Source organism: Chaetura pelagica, unplaced genomic scaffold (genome assembly GCF_000747805.2).
Source record: "Chaetura pelagica isolate M959 unplaced genomic scaffold, ChaPel_1.0 scaffold185, whole genome shotgun sequence".
NCBI lineage: Eukaryota > Metazoa > Chordata > Aves > Apodiformes > Apodidae > Chaetura > Chaetura pelagica.
In genome coordinates, this window is record NW_009953207.1 from 254559 (window position 1) to 271271 (window position 16713).

At 42.5% G+C, this 16713-nt stretch overlaps 1 protein-coding gene across 1 annotated transcript in view; it reads right to left on the bottom strand.

The window, feature by feature from the left end:
* The window catches only part of INPP5A (inositol polyphosphate-5-phosphatase, 40kDa), a 198818-nt gene that overhangs the window by 20254 nt on the left and 161851 nt on the right, over positions 1-16713 (bottom strand). The window contains exons 10-12 of the mRNA XM_009997546.1: positions 14534-14629; positions 14123-14197; positions 2108-2181 (exon numbers count right to left, since the gene is read on the bottom strand). Coding sequence (XP_009995848.1) covers positions 2108-2181; positions 14123-14197; positions 14534-14629 — 245 coding nt within the window. The remainder of the gene's footprint in view (positions 1-2107; positions 2182-14122; positions 14198-14533; positions 14630-16713) is intronic.

Consider the following 16713-nt stretch of genomic DNA (forward strand, 5'->3'; position numbering starts at 1 on the left):
ACTGCTTACAACTTCCTTCTACATTCAAATGCTCACTAATTAAGCCCAAAAGCCTGACACAGTAAGTGACTAGAGCTTTCTCTGTCTCTCCCTCCAGTGAAAAAGGCTTTGTTTGATGCATTTGCAGGACAAACACAGACAATTACATCAATTAGATAAATTTAAAATCTGTGTTTCATCCACAGGGATTTCTGGGATGGAACTTTTTCACCTGATCTTGCTTTTTTTTTTTTTTACCAGAGGTTCATCTCCAGTGTAGCATTTGATTTAATGTTTTTGTTCTAGCCAACAATATACAGCAGATACAGAAGCCAACCACTTCTTGTTGCCAAAGATCCCACTACGTTTTTGCAACAGCATAGACCTCTAGACAGATATTCTGGCCAAAGTCCTGGTGATTGGATTCCACCTCCCCAAATGCACTGTTCCTTTAGTTGGATTCAGTGGTATTCTTTGCTTCCTGTCCTAGCCCTGGAGTCCTAATTCTGGTCTTCACTGCTTGGCTAGCAAGAGGCTCCTCTAGAGGCTTTATGTCCTCCTGTATTCCACCCATGGAGGTTTCCCACCACTTCTTGCTCCAACAGGATTTAAAGGAGAGGAAGGCTCATCAGTTACTTCCTCACAACTCACAGGGCACGGTCCTTGGGAGCTGTGAGGAAAATCTGGGTTGTATCCAGTCTAGCTGTAATTTGCAAGAAACTTAACCACTGAAATAACAATGAAATCTCTACTGAGATTTGGATGAATTTGTGAAAATAAACCTTTGAAGGGTTTAGAGCCTGGCCAGATGTCCACATTGTTCCACAGACAGAACAAAAGTACAATGTAGATACGAAGGTACAAAAACTACTCACACCAAATTTCTGGTTTTGCTTGAGAGCAGAATGACACCAAACCCTATTAACAGAGAGGTCTGAAGAATCTGCAAACCATTCATGCAGCAATGGATTTTTGCCAAACTTTGTTCTGCCTGAAAGCACTCATGGTGGTGAAAGCAAGGAGAAGAGCATTTCTGGTGAAAAACTCACACCTATTTCCCCTCCCCTCCCTTTACCCTGACCAGGTACACAAGTAATGAAATCACTCAGAGACACACACACACTGCTGGTCTCCTGTTGTCACACTCAATCAATATGAACAATTTAGAGCACTGGTAACCTCTCCATGCACACTTCCATTGTCCCAAGGGATCAATACAATCAGTATCGCAGCTGGCTGGTGAGAAATAATGAGATTATGATAACAAAAAGGCAAGCTTTCCAAATTTTTCCTTAAGTGTATGCCAAAACATCATACTTTTCTATCTGTCCATAAAGAACACAGCAACATTTAAGAATATTGTATTGATTTTAAGAACTACATTAAAAGTATGTTTTTAGCTATGATTTCTTGAACTTCACTTTAACTTTCTTTGCAAATGCAGCATTTCTTTCCCTTAAAAGCAACTGTGAGATTTGACTTCTTCGTTCTTGGGAAGGGGCCATGCATGTTTAAAACTGTACCAAATTTTCCACAGATTCCTCCTGAACAGGACAGCCATTTGCAAAAATCTTGGTTTGTATTACAACAATACTTGTCTATTCATGGCTAAAATTCACCCAAGGGATATAGCTGACTAAAGTCATGCACGTGTATTTAAAAAGCCTTAGCAGTTACAGAACATGCTTACTGGAAATGAAAAGCAGAATCCAAGTTCCCGCCCTCTTTGCAGATCCTCTCCTGGATCTTCCTGTTGCAATAGCACCAGGCTCTGCACCCCTCCTTGAGACAAACACTGACTTGATGGTTGCAATTAAGCATTTTACTGGGTCCTGTGCTTAAAAGTAGCTACATGTGGTCTTAGCACACAACCATGACAGGTCTATTTTAAGAGCAGCTGTAGAAGCCAGGACCAGGGTGGGCTGCAGAGCACTGTGGGCACTGGGGCTGCCCCGTTGCTGTTTGTGCAGGGGTGGAGGGGATGTGGGAAGACTAAACATTCATGACAGGAACCAAGATAGTTAACATTTCTACAACACGTATGGGAACACTCACATTTTACCTGCAGTACTAGCAACAATGATGTTTTTGCCAGGTAGTTAAATAAATGGATATATATGAATCTTACCTGGGAGGAAATGAGATGTCCAGTTCATACAATTTGTCTTTAAAGACTGATAGCTCTCTGTCAAATTCTAAAAGCTATAAAAGATAGAAAGAAATGTATTCACTCTTTAATGTTGAGCTGAAGCAATCAAAAAACCCTCATCATATAAAGGAAATAAACAGCGACTTTGATTACACAGCTCGAGGTATATCCCTCATAAAATGATTTTTAAAACAGTGCAAAACACTCAGTACTATTTTGATACATAAACAATTGAGAAACGTGTTCAAAACGTTCCATCTCATCTCAGTGAAACACGTAACACTTGTTCTTTGCAGAGTGACCTATATGTACACTTACTACTTCAAGATGGCTGAATTCTTTCAATTTTTTTTAGCAATCTTTTCAAAGATAAACCAGACTAGCATTAAAGAAGTACAGCAAACTGCTAGGCTGATCAGCCCACAAAAACACCAGCAAAAATAATCATATTACTTTGTATTATCTTTACTCAGATAAGAAGGTACAATAAACACAAGGATGTGCACATCATTCTTCCTAAGCAAAGACAAGCAGTGTTTTTGTACACGTGTTTTGGGTGGTGTGTGTCAGATAGCAGGAGGGACGTGACAATAGGTAAAATGTGTTCCCAGGCAGCAGCCAAGATATAGTGCTACAAGCAGATATTTAACAGAGATGTTCGTAAGTCTAGATTTAATGTCCTGTATAAATATTAGTCCTTGCCAAATTTGTTTTTCCCCAGACCTCTACAGAGAAAATAAATAGCTGCAGTCTTTTGTTCATGAACACAAACCTGTTCATAACAAGTCAATGATAATCATGGACATTACACCAATAATTGTTCTGATGGACATAAATGACCTTATTTCAGAACCACGGCTGGTATGAAGCCTGACGTCCGAGTGAATTAGCAAGTTAAAGACAAAAAGCTCATCATCTGCACTGTTACTGGCCCTGGCTCTAAGTGCCAGTTCTGTTTTGACAAGATGTCACCCAAAGTGTCCCACGCGATGGCAGCGTGTTTGCCCGCTCTTCATTAATCATGTCCCATCTCACAGCTGTGCTGATACCATTGTATGAATGGCAGAGGTTCCCAAATAAATTAGATCGAGCCCCTCTTTCCCCTCTGCCACCTCATAAATCATTCCTGAAATGTGCAATTAGCAGCTACTTGTACACATTAATTATCTGTGTGAAAAGCAGCTACCTGAACCACCTGCACTGCTGGTTCGCTGCCCCTCCCAGGCCCTCCTCGCGCTGCTGCACGTGCACACCCTCACACCAGGGTGCCAAACAATGGGCACCTGTGCTAGTGCCCCTGACACCAAACTCCAGCAGGATATGCTGGAAAGGGGTTTGCAACACAGGGAACTGCAGATCACTCGTTCCTGTTTTAAAATCCGATCAAAAGCCCGAGTATCCAAGATAATTGGATAAATACACACATCTGTGTGGAAACTTATGGTATGTTTCTAATAATGAGCTCAATCCTAAAAATATTGGGATAGTTCAGCCACTATTTGTACTGAAGCAGTCTCAACATACTTCAGGAAAAAATGGTTTATCATGCATGTTTCTAGACTGTGGTCCTGTATTTAAGTATAGATGTGTAGCCACAACACATATGAACAAACTGGCTATGAACACAAACGTCACTATCCCTTCCTGCTCTCCATGCCTCCACCTCAGAGATACTATCTGCCCCGGGTGAGTCTAGCATAGGAAAAAAAATAAATCTATCATCCCCAGTTAAAAATTATCCTTGAAATATATGTCTATTTACACAGTGCAAATATATTTTTCCTACTGTTGCTAAATAAACAGATCAGAACAGGAAAGTGGAAGCATCAGTAGAAAGAGGGCTATTTCTGAAGTGTGAAAGCTGCAAGGACTGAATAAAAGAACAATGCTCCACAGAACACAATGGTATAAATTACTCATAGGCATTCCAAGGGCTGGCAATGTTAAATAGCTGCATTGTCCTCTCACACCAAATCAAAATTTTATACATTCAGATTGTGCTTGCTATGATGATAACTGCAAACTAAATGAAGGCAATGAAGGCCAAGGCTTCGAGGACTAAACATTCTGATGTGCATTATTACCCAAAGAAGTTTCTGACATGTTTATTTGCAGCAGTTGCTTGTTTAGTTGTGTCTGTGCTATGCAGATGAGCTGCTGACACTGGTGACAGAAAGGACAGATAATGGGAACAAGACTGTATTGTCTGCTGTGCTCCCTATCAGTTCCCCAAGTTTCCTTAGGTAGGGAGACATCTTTAAACTGGAATGACAAAGCCAAAACCTCATGATGACCCACCTGGATGTCAAAGTCCAACTAGGTGTCTAGAACAAATATTTAGGGAATGCTCGTTGTAGACAATTCATCCTCACATATAAAACAGTGAAGTATTTTCAGTGGATTATTTGCACAAACTTTTATTTCATGCTGTATTTTAAATAATTCTTTTTTAACAAATTTCTTTTTTCCTAGAAATTAAGTGACTGTGGTACAGTATCTGTAAACTTCTGTTCAAATGTGTCCACGACCTATGCAAACAGACATCTGCTCATTCTTAGGAAGAGCAATGACCAGTTCTTCGCGTGCTCAGGACTGCCTGGTGTGAGACCACCTAGCAGCTTCTCTGCATTTACCTGCTAGCACTGAGGGCAGCAGGGGAGGTGAGAGAGAGAAATCATGAAAATCTGGACTGTGCATTTTGAGAAAACTACAATTTTTCAGTAGAAGAGTATGCTTTAACTCTTACTTTTTTGGTATTAAAAACACTTGGATTCTCATTTAAGCCTCAAAATGCAAGATTATAGGTGAAAAAACAAGGCATTCACTAGGTCTCATCACAAACAGTTAGAAATGTCACTTTCTCTCAACACAACTTAGTGAAAGAGGGAATGGGACCTGACAGGGGAATCATTTAATTGTATGTATTTGCTCTCTGGCAGCTACATGGGAGTCTGGAGCTTCTTGGCACTACAGAAAATGAATGAAAATTAACACAGGCCAGATGATGCTGAGGAGCTGTCAGAACCTCACAGGGTAAGGTATTTATTTTTAAAGGATATAATGTTGTACTTAAAAAAAGAAGCACCTGGAACATACTTTACTCATGGCCATTTTCAGCACGGATTGCTCACTTCCATAGTGTACACCTAACAGCACTGTGAATAATATCATTGCTGCAAGAGTAAACATGAGTATGTCTGTCACTCTAAATGCTTTAAAAATGAAAAAGAAATAAAGTTTAAAGACTAAAAATCAATATATTGTTCTACTTAATTTGCTCATTACAAGATCATCCCTAAGAACTGAAACTTTCAGGTGTTACATGACATGGTAGAGTAATTTGAGCAATTACACAGAGATTTTAAAAAGCTGTGGCTGGAAGTTAATTCCAGAACTATATGCCTTAGGCAGTTCAGAAGACTGTTTTTTTTCCCCATCTCAGTTTCACTAATGTACTTATACCTACCTGACAGCCAGGATGATGCAGGGCCTGTTTTCTCCTGCTGTCACCAGAGTTGCTGATACTTGTTCTACAGTATCCCATGAGCAGCCCAACAAGAGCATTTGATTAACACTTCCAGATGAAAATATCACCCACAGATGTGAACAATATGCCTATAGTTAGCGAAGCCCTTGAGCCCCAGAGATAACAGGGGCCTGCGGGGGGGCAGCCACCGGCCTGCGACCGGGAGGAGGAACTCAGAGGGCAGAGTCTGGTGATTAAGAACAGGCTGCAGTCTCTGATGGGATTCTGCAGTCTGAAGTCTGGTATTTCTGTTCAGCAAAGTTCACGTGCCCAATGGTTCCACTAGTTTGTGCTCTCGGGCTCCTGCTGCCTGCACAGAGCCGAGGGATGCAGGTGCGAGGGAAGGAAAAGCGTTGAGGGCTGTATCAGCTGCAGTGCCTGTCCCCTCCTACAGGAACTATCAAAACTGCTGCTTTTCCAGGGAACTGGGTTGCCTGCAAAAGCTGCTGCAGTTTCTTTTCCTCCTCCCTTTCTGTGTGAGGCTGGGGAAGGAGGCAGCCCCACAGCTCCCTGCCCCACAGCTCCTGCCCCACAGCTCCTGCCCCACAGCTCCCTGCCCCACAGCTCCCTGCCCCACAGCTCCCTGCCCCACAGCTCCTGCCCCACAGCTCACAGGCAGTCAGACTGTGAGTGCTCCAGCCAAAGATAACCATCATCAGGAACACTAAATGTCAGTATGATGCAGCTCAACAGCAAGCAAAGGATTCTACCCGAGTTCAGGCTGTTGAAGAAATCCAGGTAATTTGCCTTCTTCAGTTCAAAGCGGCAGGGCACCCCTAAGATCCCTGTCCCTTGGTGTGGTGCAGTGGGGCCACCTTGACCACAGTCACACATCTACAAACCCTTCAGAACAGGGCGACTTAATTCAGTCATTGGAGTAGAACAACGGCAATTACTCATCAAGACCTACAGACCAAAGTCAGAGCACTGGTAGATCAGAAGGTGATATTAGCAGCATTTATCAAATCCATCTGCAGGGCCCACCAGAGAATTCACAGCTGTGAAAGGGAAATGAAGTTTCAGACCAAAAAGAGGAGATGAGCATACAGAAATGACCTTAGAGAATTAAAATATGTGGACACTGGGCACTGTAACCTCCTCTGCCAGCCTTGTATAGCATGCATTTTTTTTCGGGGGACTTTGGAAATACAGTAATTTTATCTAGTTTTCCAGTCAAAGAAAAATATTTAGAAACTGATTTAGCAGTTAACTGACTTCACATAAAGGCCTGTGGAAATGCTGATCCCTCCCATTTAATCCATGAAAATGTCATAGACAACAGCACTCTGAACTCGTTTTATGGATAATCTGGAAGTTAAACACCATGTGGGCAGCTCCCCAGGGCTTGGTTACCCTCTGATCTGCAACACGCAGCAGAGAACCCAGATCCTATCCTGGGATACTTTTGTTGGTGAGAAAAAATAACATCAGAACCCTGTTGTACTACTCGCATCCTTAGCTCCCAATAAGGAGACTAAACAAGTGTCTGCAAAGAATACACTGGCTGGTTAGAAAGGTAAAAGCAGTGGCTCAGGCTAAGCACAGCCTCTCCCACCTGCAGCAGCAGGGGCCCAGGTGCATCTGCTGACAATACGTGTGCTCCCTGCCCCACGCTGCTCTGCAGAAGGAACCCGCATCCCAGCTTGGCAGGTTTTATCCAGCAAAATGTGTGCACATCCCAGCCACCAGCAGCCAGCTTCTCCAGGAGAATGCTGTGGGAAACCGTGTCCAAGGTCTTGCTAGAGTCAAGACACACAACATCCACAGCTCTTCCCTCATCCAATAAGCAGGTCACCCTGGCACTGAAGGAGATCAGGTTAGTCAAACAGGACCAGTCCTTCATGAACCCAAGCTGACTGGGCTTGACCACCTGGCTCTCCTGAATGTACAGCATCATGGTATTCAGGATGATCTGCTCCATCAGTTTCCCTGGTACTGAAGTCAAACTATCAGGCCTGTAATATTTTGCTTGCAAAATGTGGCAGATTCAGTAGACTATTTTATTGAACTTTACATGCCTGTTACTGTGGAACCTAACATGAATTTATACCATCAGGGAGTCAAAACCAGCATGCACTGTCCTGTCAAATTGTCAGTCTCTCAGCTGCAATTTGACAAAAGCATAAAAAATATGTAGAATAGTTTCAATGTTACTTGTAGAGTGATAAAAATCAGAGCTTTCTTGAAGAAAGACTATGATCCGTATTTCTTGGGCTAAACTCTGACTGTGGATTGAAACCTGCCCTGGGCAAGGCCTGTGAGGCAGGACTGGCTGACATGAGATTTTAGGGACCCCAGAGGGACATGAACACCAGACATCCCACTCCAGGGGGTGTCTGGGGAGCTCCAGTCATCCACCTGGTCTCTGCCACATACAATTGGGCATCTTGGAAGGTAATCCAAAACTTCCAGAGGCCTCAAATCTGAGGTGTTTCCTTCTCAGAGAGGATCCAATTAATGCCGCTGCTTCTGTGGAGTTTCCAATACTGTTTTTCCTTCAACACCTGGGTAGTGTGAAATGCACAAACAGTCCTAAGACCAGAACCCACCTCTCTGCATCCATCCCACTGTGCAGCACACTCTCTATTAAAGTGTCCTTCATATTAAAATTACTGTTTGCTAGTGTGTGCACACCTGGGTACACCCAGGCATCCACCTTGGAGGTTATGAGGGGTACCTGGAGACCACAAAAGGATCGGGGTAATACAGGGGGTTGGTGAAAACAAAAAATTGAGCATCTTTCTATCTTTTTTTTTTACATTGTCACTGTAAGGGATGATGATGAGAGCCATGAGCTCTCGGGGACTGGAAAAGAAGTGCCAGCATTGCCTCCCTGGACATCATCTTGCACATCACCAAGGCTGTCCCTAGGGCAAAGCACGTTAGCAGAGCCTGCTGCCTGCAGGCTGGAGTACAGAGTGCAAACGAGATGCTGGACCTCCTCTTTAGACTAAACAACCACCAGACCAATGCCTATAAAAATAAAGATAGCACAGTACACCTGAATGAGCCTTAGGACTTAGAAAAGCTGGGTAGAACAGGACAGGGGGACAAAAAGGCATATAATATTTGTAACTTTGTGATATGGGCAAATTCTGGACCAGAATACTGCATTTCTTTGGAACATGAAGCTGTCAGTAAAGAGCTAACCCAGAACATCTGGACTGACTCCTGCTTGCAGTCTGGCTTTACCTTCATGTTTGCTAGTAAGAATAATTTATTGATAATATTTCCTGTCTCTGTCATTAGTAATTTTGCAGTTTATCCAGTGACATATCAACTAAACACTAATTTAGGCAAATGCAATTCCAACACAGGACTGCTGTTTTTGAGTAAAGGAATAGAGCATGAAGCCATGTTCCTACTAGTACTTGATGAAAATTAGGCACCTCAGATGACTCCCTTAATTAAAAGAGGGGTTTCAGGATGCACAGGATTTCCTTATGACCAGTCCTAGGTAACAACAGTCCTAAGCAATCAATTCCCTTCCTCTATCCTAATTTGCCCTTATACATCATATTCAAGATTTTGTCTGGACAGGGGCTGGTTGGCTCAGTGGATAAACCTCTGCCTTTTCACCTCTGGGATCATGGTTCAAGTCAAACCCTGATGAAATGCACTTGATCGTCCTAATCTAGTTCTTAGTGGACAGTATTCCCATTATCTTTAAAAGGGTCAGAGCCAAGGCCATTGGGAAGAGTGCATTGTGCTATATCTTGTCTGTTGATTAATACATTTTCAGTGATGCCAGATCCTTAACCTTCATGAGCACACATATTCTCACAAAAAGCTTAATAAAGGTCCCTCATGGACTAAACCTTTCTTCTCAATTTGCATATCATTTCAGGATTTCCTGGGAATATTAAAAAGCCCTACAAACAAATTACTCATAATTTAAAAGTATGTTTGCCTGAACTATTTGGAGTAATACCTGTAAGCTAATTAGAACAAAACCTGATCACTTTAAAACATTCCTTGGCTTAGGGAGAACAAGACCTTTGTAACTCAATTAGTTTTAACAACACCTTATAATTTTTTTTCTCATACCATATCAGTTGTAGCTAAACAGACAGACAGGATAAAGGGAATCTGCCCTCAAAAGCTGATTTCACTGTTCCAAACATAGAAATTGAGTAAGAATGTGCTCTCCATAGGAGTTTACTCTATGCCCTGCAGCAAGAGGACTGCTGAAGGACCACTGATAGCAACATGAAGCTTTTAAAGTGGGGTTTTTGCATTATAGTAACAATGAAAGTAAGAAGTCAAATTACTTTGATTTCATGAGTATCTGTGCTGGAGATCACTGGGCTTTTCTGAGTGACCATCTCAAATCTGTTTCGGAATTGATGTTGGTAACACCAACAGTGTCCTCTGAACTGCCTGACCATCCATGAGCACCCTTGGTCTAACCTGTGGTGGCTCCGAGCAGCAGGGGCCAAGGGGGGCCAAGGCCAACGTCCCTGGAGAGCCCCAGGGGCAGGGGACAGCAGGACAGGCAGAGCAAGTACAGCTACACAAGTCACCAGGTCCCCTCAACAGCAACAGACAAAGGAGATCACAACTTCAGTAGGAATAACATCAGGTTCAACTCTGAAGACAATTAATTCACTGATTACTTTTATTACACAGTTGGGGTCAAAGTCTTATGGACAGCACACTAGTTTCTATCTGGACTGATTCCTTAATAGGGTTCATATGAAGAACAGGAACGTATGCACCATTTCATTTCTCATTTCCAACTGCCTAAAGATTATAGAGCAATGCCTAATGATTAAATCATTCCTCTGTAGTCATTAAGAGTTTTTACATTTGTACTATATATTTATTTAACCAGTTACTGAAGAAATAGCAATTAGTTGTGGTTCTTTTGTACAAATCAGTACTGTGATTATTATTTTTTAATTAAATAATTATCACTGGCTTGTTTTTCTTGTGATTGCTTTGAAATTAGCAGTGAACTCCCAGACACAGATACTTTGAAAAAATAAACCACAGCCTGATTTATAAAAACTTATTAAGGCATGTGAAAAAAAAATAAAAATGGTGAAAGTGTAGATTTACTCAAGAACTCCCTGCACGCTGCTACTCTCCTGAAAGCACTGACATGCTAATTTTTGTCACTTCAGAGCTGGCAAATCCAAAGCCTTGGCAAAGCTGTGTGTGTGTTAGTCTAAGGCCAGGAGGAGTGAGCAGCCCTGCGGGCTCCTGGGGGAGCAGAAGGCCTGGGCATCCCCCTGGTGCAGGGACTTCCCAGTGCTCCCTGGGTGGTGAGGAGCAGCCCCCAGCAGGCATGGGAGGGCTGCTGTGGTTATGGAGGTCCCAGCCTGGCCAGTCTGATGTGCTACAGCTTCAATGTATGTTTCCCAACATGTAAGTTACAGATTAAGACAGCTGAGCGTTACTGCTACAGCTGTTTTCAAGTAGGTTTTGTCTTTTTTCTGTCACTACACAGCTGGATAAATCTGGGTGTTCCTTTCTGAAATAAAATGACACAGAATGGTCACTGCAGTTTGAGATAATAAATACAGGTAATGGCCAAGCTAACTTTGTAATAAGCTACAGGGAACTCTGGATAAGCTACGGATTAGCTTGGAAAAATTAGACCTGACAGATTACTGTATGCATTTCATACTGAATTTCTGTTCAACAGATAATTTGTATCTATATCAGCTTTTTCATTAAAAACACTCATTTTTATAAATACATCTTAAGATTCTTTTTGTTGATTACAATGTAAAAAAGAAGGAATAACTGTGTATGGAGAATGATAAAGTAGCCTGTTGATAATAAATATTTGTCAGGTCTTGTCACATCTGTACACATTCCAATGTTACTGAAGAGACACCACAGTGATAAAAAAAAATACCCTCAGAAAAATCAATGGATTTTGAGCTAAAGCAGTTGCTAAACACACAGAAAACATCTTTATCCAACAGCCACAGTGCTGTGAAAATTCCCAAGCCTTGCATTGGTACAGCTAAGGAAAATTTAATCTTCCCAAATACTCATCAGGGCACTCCATCCTGCAGACCTGACAGCTCCACTTATAATTAATTATACAATTTCGATGGGAATATCGACTAAACAAAGCTATAAATCATAGAAAAAGTCAATAGGCATGGACACATTCAATCATGTCCCGACCAATGATTACTACTCTTAAAATACAATAATTATTTTCAGGAGCCAGCTTGAATTAAATTTCTGTCAGGATGGTACAAGACCGGTGGTTGATGAAGGATGCGATGGATTTTTTGGGTTGAATTCGGCACAGAGACATTTATCCTTTTAGAGAGGTAGTTTGTTTTTAGTGATCATGGTGCTGCGTGTTTAACTAGACCATGAAGATTAGATTATCTCCAATGGCTCATTATATCGTTTATCTTTTCCTTACATGTTTGATCTGGAAGATTTCCCACTTCTTGATGCATGAATGAAATGACTGCTGATTTTGAAATGGAATGTGCTTCAGTGGGATTCTGCCTCTGCCCTCGCATATCCTCCTATGGAAAGTCAGGCAGCCACCATCTGGAGCAGCAGCACCAAAACAGCTTTGCTCAGCTTCAGAAACATGATGGGGGAGAATGAAAACAATCAACGTTTGAGTGGTTGGGAAAAAAAAAAAAAGGTAATACATGTAGAGGAAAATCTGGGACAGGAATGGGATTAGTATGGAAACAGGACTTGGGACTAGCATCACTAAACGTCCCCAAACTAAGTAAACATCCAGTAAACGTCCCCAAAACTGAAAAACGTCAGTGAAATAAATGTTATGTATTTCCTGGGGATGAATTCACCCTGTAAATTAAAAAAAAAACAACAATCCCCAAACCAGCTTCCCATGGCAAGTGTGTTTTTGAGCTGTGTTGCCTGGATGGGCATTTCTCCTGGTGAGCATACACACCAGAGATGGAAGACATGCTGTGAGGAGGGAGAGCAGTCCCAGCAAACAGGATGGGCATCAACAGATGCTGAAAGGAAAAACATCTTCACTGTCCTCAGGAACCTGACTCATCATGCTCTTCTGACCTCAAGAAATGAGTGAGATCCTCTCATGGAATTAACCTCAGATTCTCACATGGCATTGACCTCCTACATGTAGGTCAACTTAGAAACAGAGAGGGTGAAAGGGCTTTTGCTGTCCTCCTTGCCCTGGCTCCTTGCAGACAGCCTTCCAAAGCACCCAGCTGTCTGGGAACAGAAAAGAATAAGCCTCAGTGAGGAGGGCAGGAGAGAGAGAGAAGGGCCAGTCATGGATCCTGTGCACATCCCATCCCTCTGCAAAAAGCAGCATTCCACCATGTGAGCAGGTACTGTGGAATCAGCACAAGAGACCAGCAAAACCAAGAGGTGGGGCCGGGGCAGACACAAAGGGGTTCTCCAAAGAGCTGCGACACTGATGGAATTCCTTATGTTCTTCTATTTTGGAGATGAGGAAGGTGAAATTCAGTCACCCTGGGGAAAGGACTGAATAAAGCAGGAGAACCATGTCAGCCTGCAGAGGTGGCTTTGGCACACGTGGTTTGTGCAGAAAACAGCTTTCTGATAGCTTTCTTTGTCTAGTGTAGCCTGCCTTATTCATGTAGCTCAGAATGTTCCACATCCAAGTGCCATTGGTTTAGGCAGACCAAGACCTGACACAAGGAAGTGTAGCTCTTCTGATGTCAGTAAAGTTGGGCCAATTTGCACAAGCAGAGGGTCTGGCTAATGAAACCCAAAACAAGGCTCCTATGTGTGATATACATATTCCTGATTTTTATCTGTGTACAACTGTTTGGGGTGGGTTTTTTTGAAAGCTTAATGTTTTTCCGTAGATACATAACTCCTAGCTACCTTAGATGAAATTGAGAAAGCTGCAAGCAGCAACAGAGATTTTCCAAAATGAAGTGATTACTTTTTGAAATAAAATAACCCTAAAGAAGATAAAAAGCCATTCTCCACAGAAAAACTGAAGTCCTCATGACAATGCTCCTGTTCCCTGTCTGCTTCCTTCTCTTAGGAAGCTGTATATGCTTGCCCAAACAGTGCCAGTGAGGGCTTCAGTCTTCTCTTCTATTTTTCATGCATTCCTATTATTATTATTCTTTGTACACTCAGAAGACCCAGATATTTTCAGAGGAGCTTTGCATCAAGGGCTTTTCCTGAGTCACTATGGTACACAGTGAAAAGCTAGCAAAGAAACAGAATGTTGAAGAAAGGCAGAGCAGAGAACAGAGAAGAAAAGTGAATTGTCATGTATTTTTAGTTTACAGTTTTGTCTATGATAAAGAAGGTAAAAAGATTGCAAGGTTAAGAAGCTGTACACAAAATCACTTCTAAGTGAGGGGGCAATTTGGAGCAGTTATTATGTTAGATTAATTGTCCCTTCTCATTCTGTAGGCAGGAGTTGATAAAGAGCTGGTAGAGAAACACAGTTTGCATTTGAGTTTCCAAGTTATTCCTTCAAAAGTGTTTAGCAATGAACTTACCGCAGTGCCATTGTTGTCTCTAAATACATCTTGATTAAAATAGTCAAAGAGTTTCTTTTCTAATTGTAGCATAACCTAAAAAAATAGAGGAGAAAGGTCAGCAAAGCTCTTGGGCTCAGCAGCTACCTAACATGCAGCTGTTGAAGTGACCCTCTAAGAGCCACGCAGCCCTCTAAAGCTACGCGACGTGTCTGCGTGTCTCAGGCTCCTTGTCAGCTTCCCCACTTGGCTGACTGGCAATCACTTTAAAAGATCCAATTAACTGAGCATTAGGTGTAACAATCTATATCCCTCCCCTCCCTTTAAATTATCAGTTTGAAACAACTATATTCATGCTTTGTAGGAAAGAAAGTGAACATTCAACAAGGCTCCTATTTACAGAGGGGGTGCAGAGGGCATTAAGCTGTTTACCTTTCGGTCATTATCAGATTCACGAAATATGAGCTTGACCACTTCATTTGTGTCAGCTGCCCGGATGGTCTGCATTGTGGCCTTTGCACATAGTGTCTGAGGAAAACACAAAGGGAGAAAGGAAATGAGTTTGTATGCAACATAAGGCCACATTTCACTGAACTTTATCAACCTGTGTATCTTCAATGGCCACTTGAAAATATGATTTGCTGTAGGTCAAACCCATTAATTTAGTATTTCACTCATGATGGATTCAAAACAATAAACTGAATTACTGTTTGGAGAGAAACAGACAATATTAAGAAAGCATCAATCAGTTAAGGCAAATATTCATTAAATTTACCACGGTGCACACAGCTCCTTTCACAGGTCTGACACTGTATCCCAGATCAGTTGTAAATGCCCTCAGAAGCCACTTCCCACAGCTAAAGGCTCCACAGCCCTACCAGCTTCTGGACTGCATTCTTAAAAGCTGGTAACTTTCTTGGCACCTCAGTGCTGTGGGTTAACTCCTGTCTGCCTTTTAAATTAATGTTCCAAGTATAATTTAAGAGCTTGAGCAACACGCACACAATCTGACAGCAAGTTTCAGCTTACTCTGGATAGCAAATTCTCCATGCATCACCCAAAAAAACCCCACATAAAAGACAACATCACATTTCCACACGTTTTGTGGACTGGAGATCTAAAACCTATTATACATGAACACTTTATCAGGCACAGAGGTATGACCTTCTCAGGAAGTGTCAGACCTGGATCCATTTGCCATTTGCCTGGTTGGGGCTCAGTTTCAACAACAATCAGAGTTGATGCAGAGAATAACACAGAACAGTTTGGTTTCAGGACTTGCTGTGGTTGTGCTGTAATGGGTGGAAATCTGGAGCTTTTAGCAAAACAGCTATGTATATATTTAACTTTAAAACACACCTGGGATTCACTGAACCTATACTTTTAATGGATCTTTTGGAATGTTAAGTGCTTTGAGATCCAGAAGTAGACTGTATCTGATCTGAAGGGTAAGGAGGGTTCTGAGGTGCAGTGCAGGCTCCCAGCCAGGCAGAGCTGTGGCTGGTGTGCAGTGCTGCCCCATCACCTGGGGCACAAGAATCAGAGCTGAGAAGCCCTTAGTATCATTCAAAGGCAGAGAGCCAATGGCCCAGATGTGCACCGATGTCTGGCAGGCAGTCCAGCACCCTGTGCTGCAGCTGAGCCAGGAGCTGCTGACAGGGCCTGTGCACAGCCCTGGCTGAGGACGTTGGCCAAGACTGTCCTTCTGAACAGCAGCTTATTTCGCTAGAGGTTCTCCACAAAAGTGTGCTAATGAAAATAACTCAACCAGAAAAGGGAAAGGTGACTTTCCTGCTCTGCCTGCTCCAGTCCTTTTTATAATGGCTGACAACAGATTTTCATTTTGTATAACACTCACAACAGAAACATGTCTTGTGGTAAGGGCAAAAGAACGTCACGTCTTATACATGTTTCTTTCTTTCACAAATAGAAATACGCCTGTTGGGATTCATCATGACAAGTGCAGTATCTATCAGACACAATGCCATGGAACTACAGGTTCCTCCTCAGTTTCCCATTCTCAATTTCTTCTGCAGGAAATGCCAAACATGTATTTAAAGAAAAAATCACCTGCTTCCAAATAGTTTACACCTCAGCTGTGGTTACCATTACTAGAGTGGAAACAATCTGTCAATGGACTTTCTTCCTCCATTTGATAGAAAGACATTAAAAAAGGCACTTGATAAAGGCCCCGTGTGTTGCCACAGTACAAACAAAAAGTAACAAGCTAAGCAGTTTAATTTTTAAAGAGTAACTTGAGAGCAATTCAGTAAAAAGACAAATCTGAACTGAACAGGTGCTGCCTCCCCATCTAACTGAATAAATTATGCCCTTTCCCCACAAATTTTTCTTGATTGTTTCTCCCCACCCAAAAGCAGTGCTGTGTCTATAGGTTAGAAATGTGTAGCTCTGGGTTTTACCCTAGAAACCTTGGCCCAACCACGGCCCCACCACGGCTGTAGGTCTGTGGGATCCAGGGAAGGAGCGCGGCGCGCAGGGAAGCAGGTGCGGGCTGTCCTGGGAGAGCTCCAGCGCTCTGCAGCATCTCGAGGTGTGCTGCGGGAGGCTCTGGGGGAGAGGGAAGATGCCACCAGCTCCAGGCAGCCCCAGGC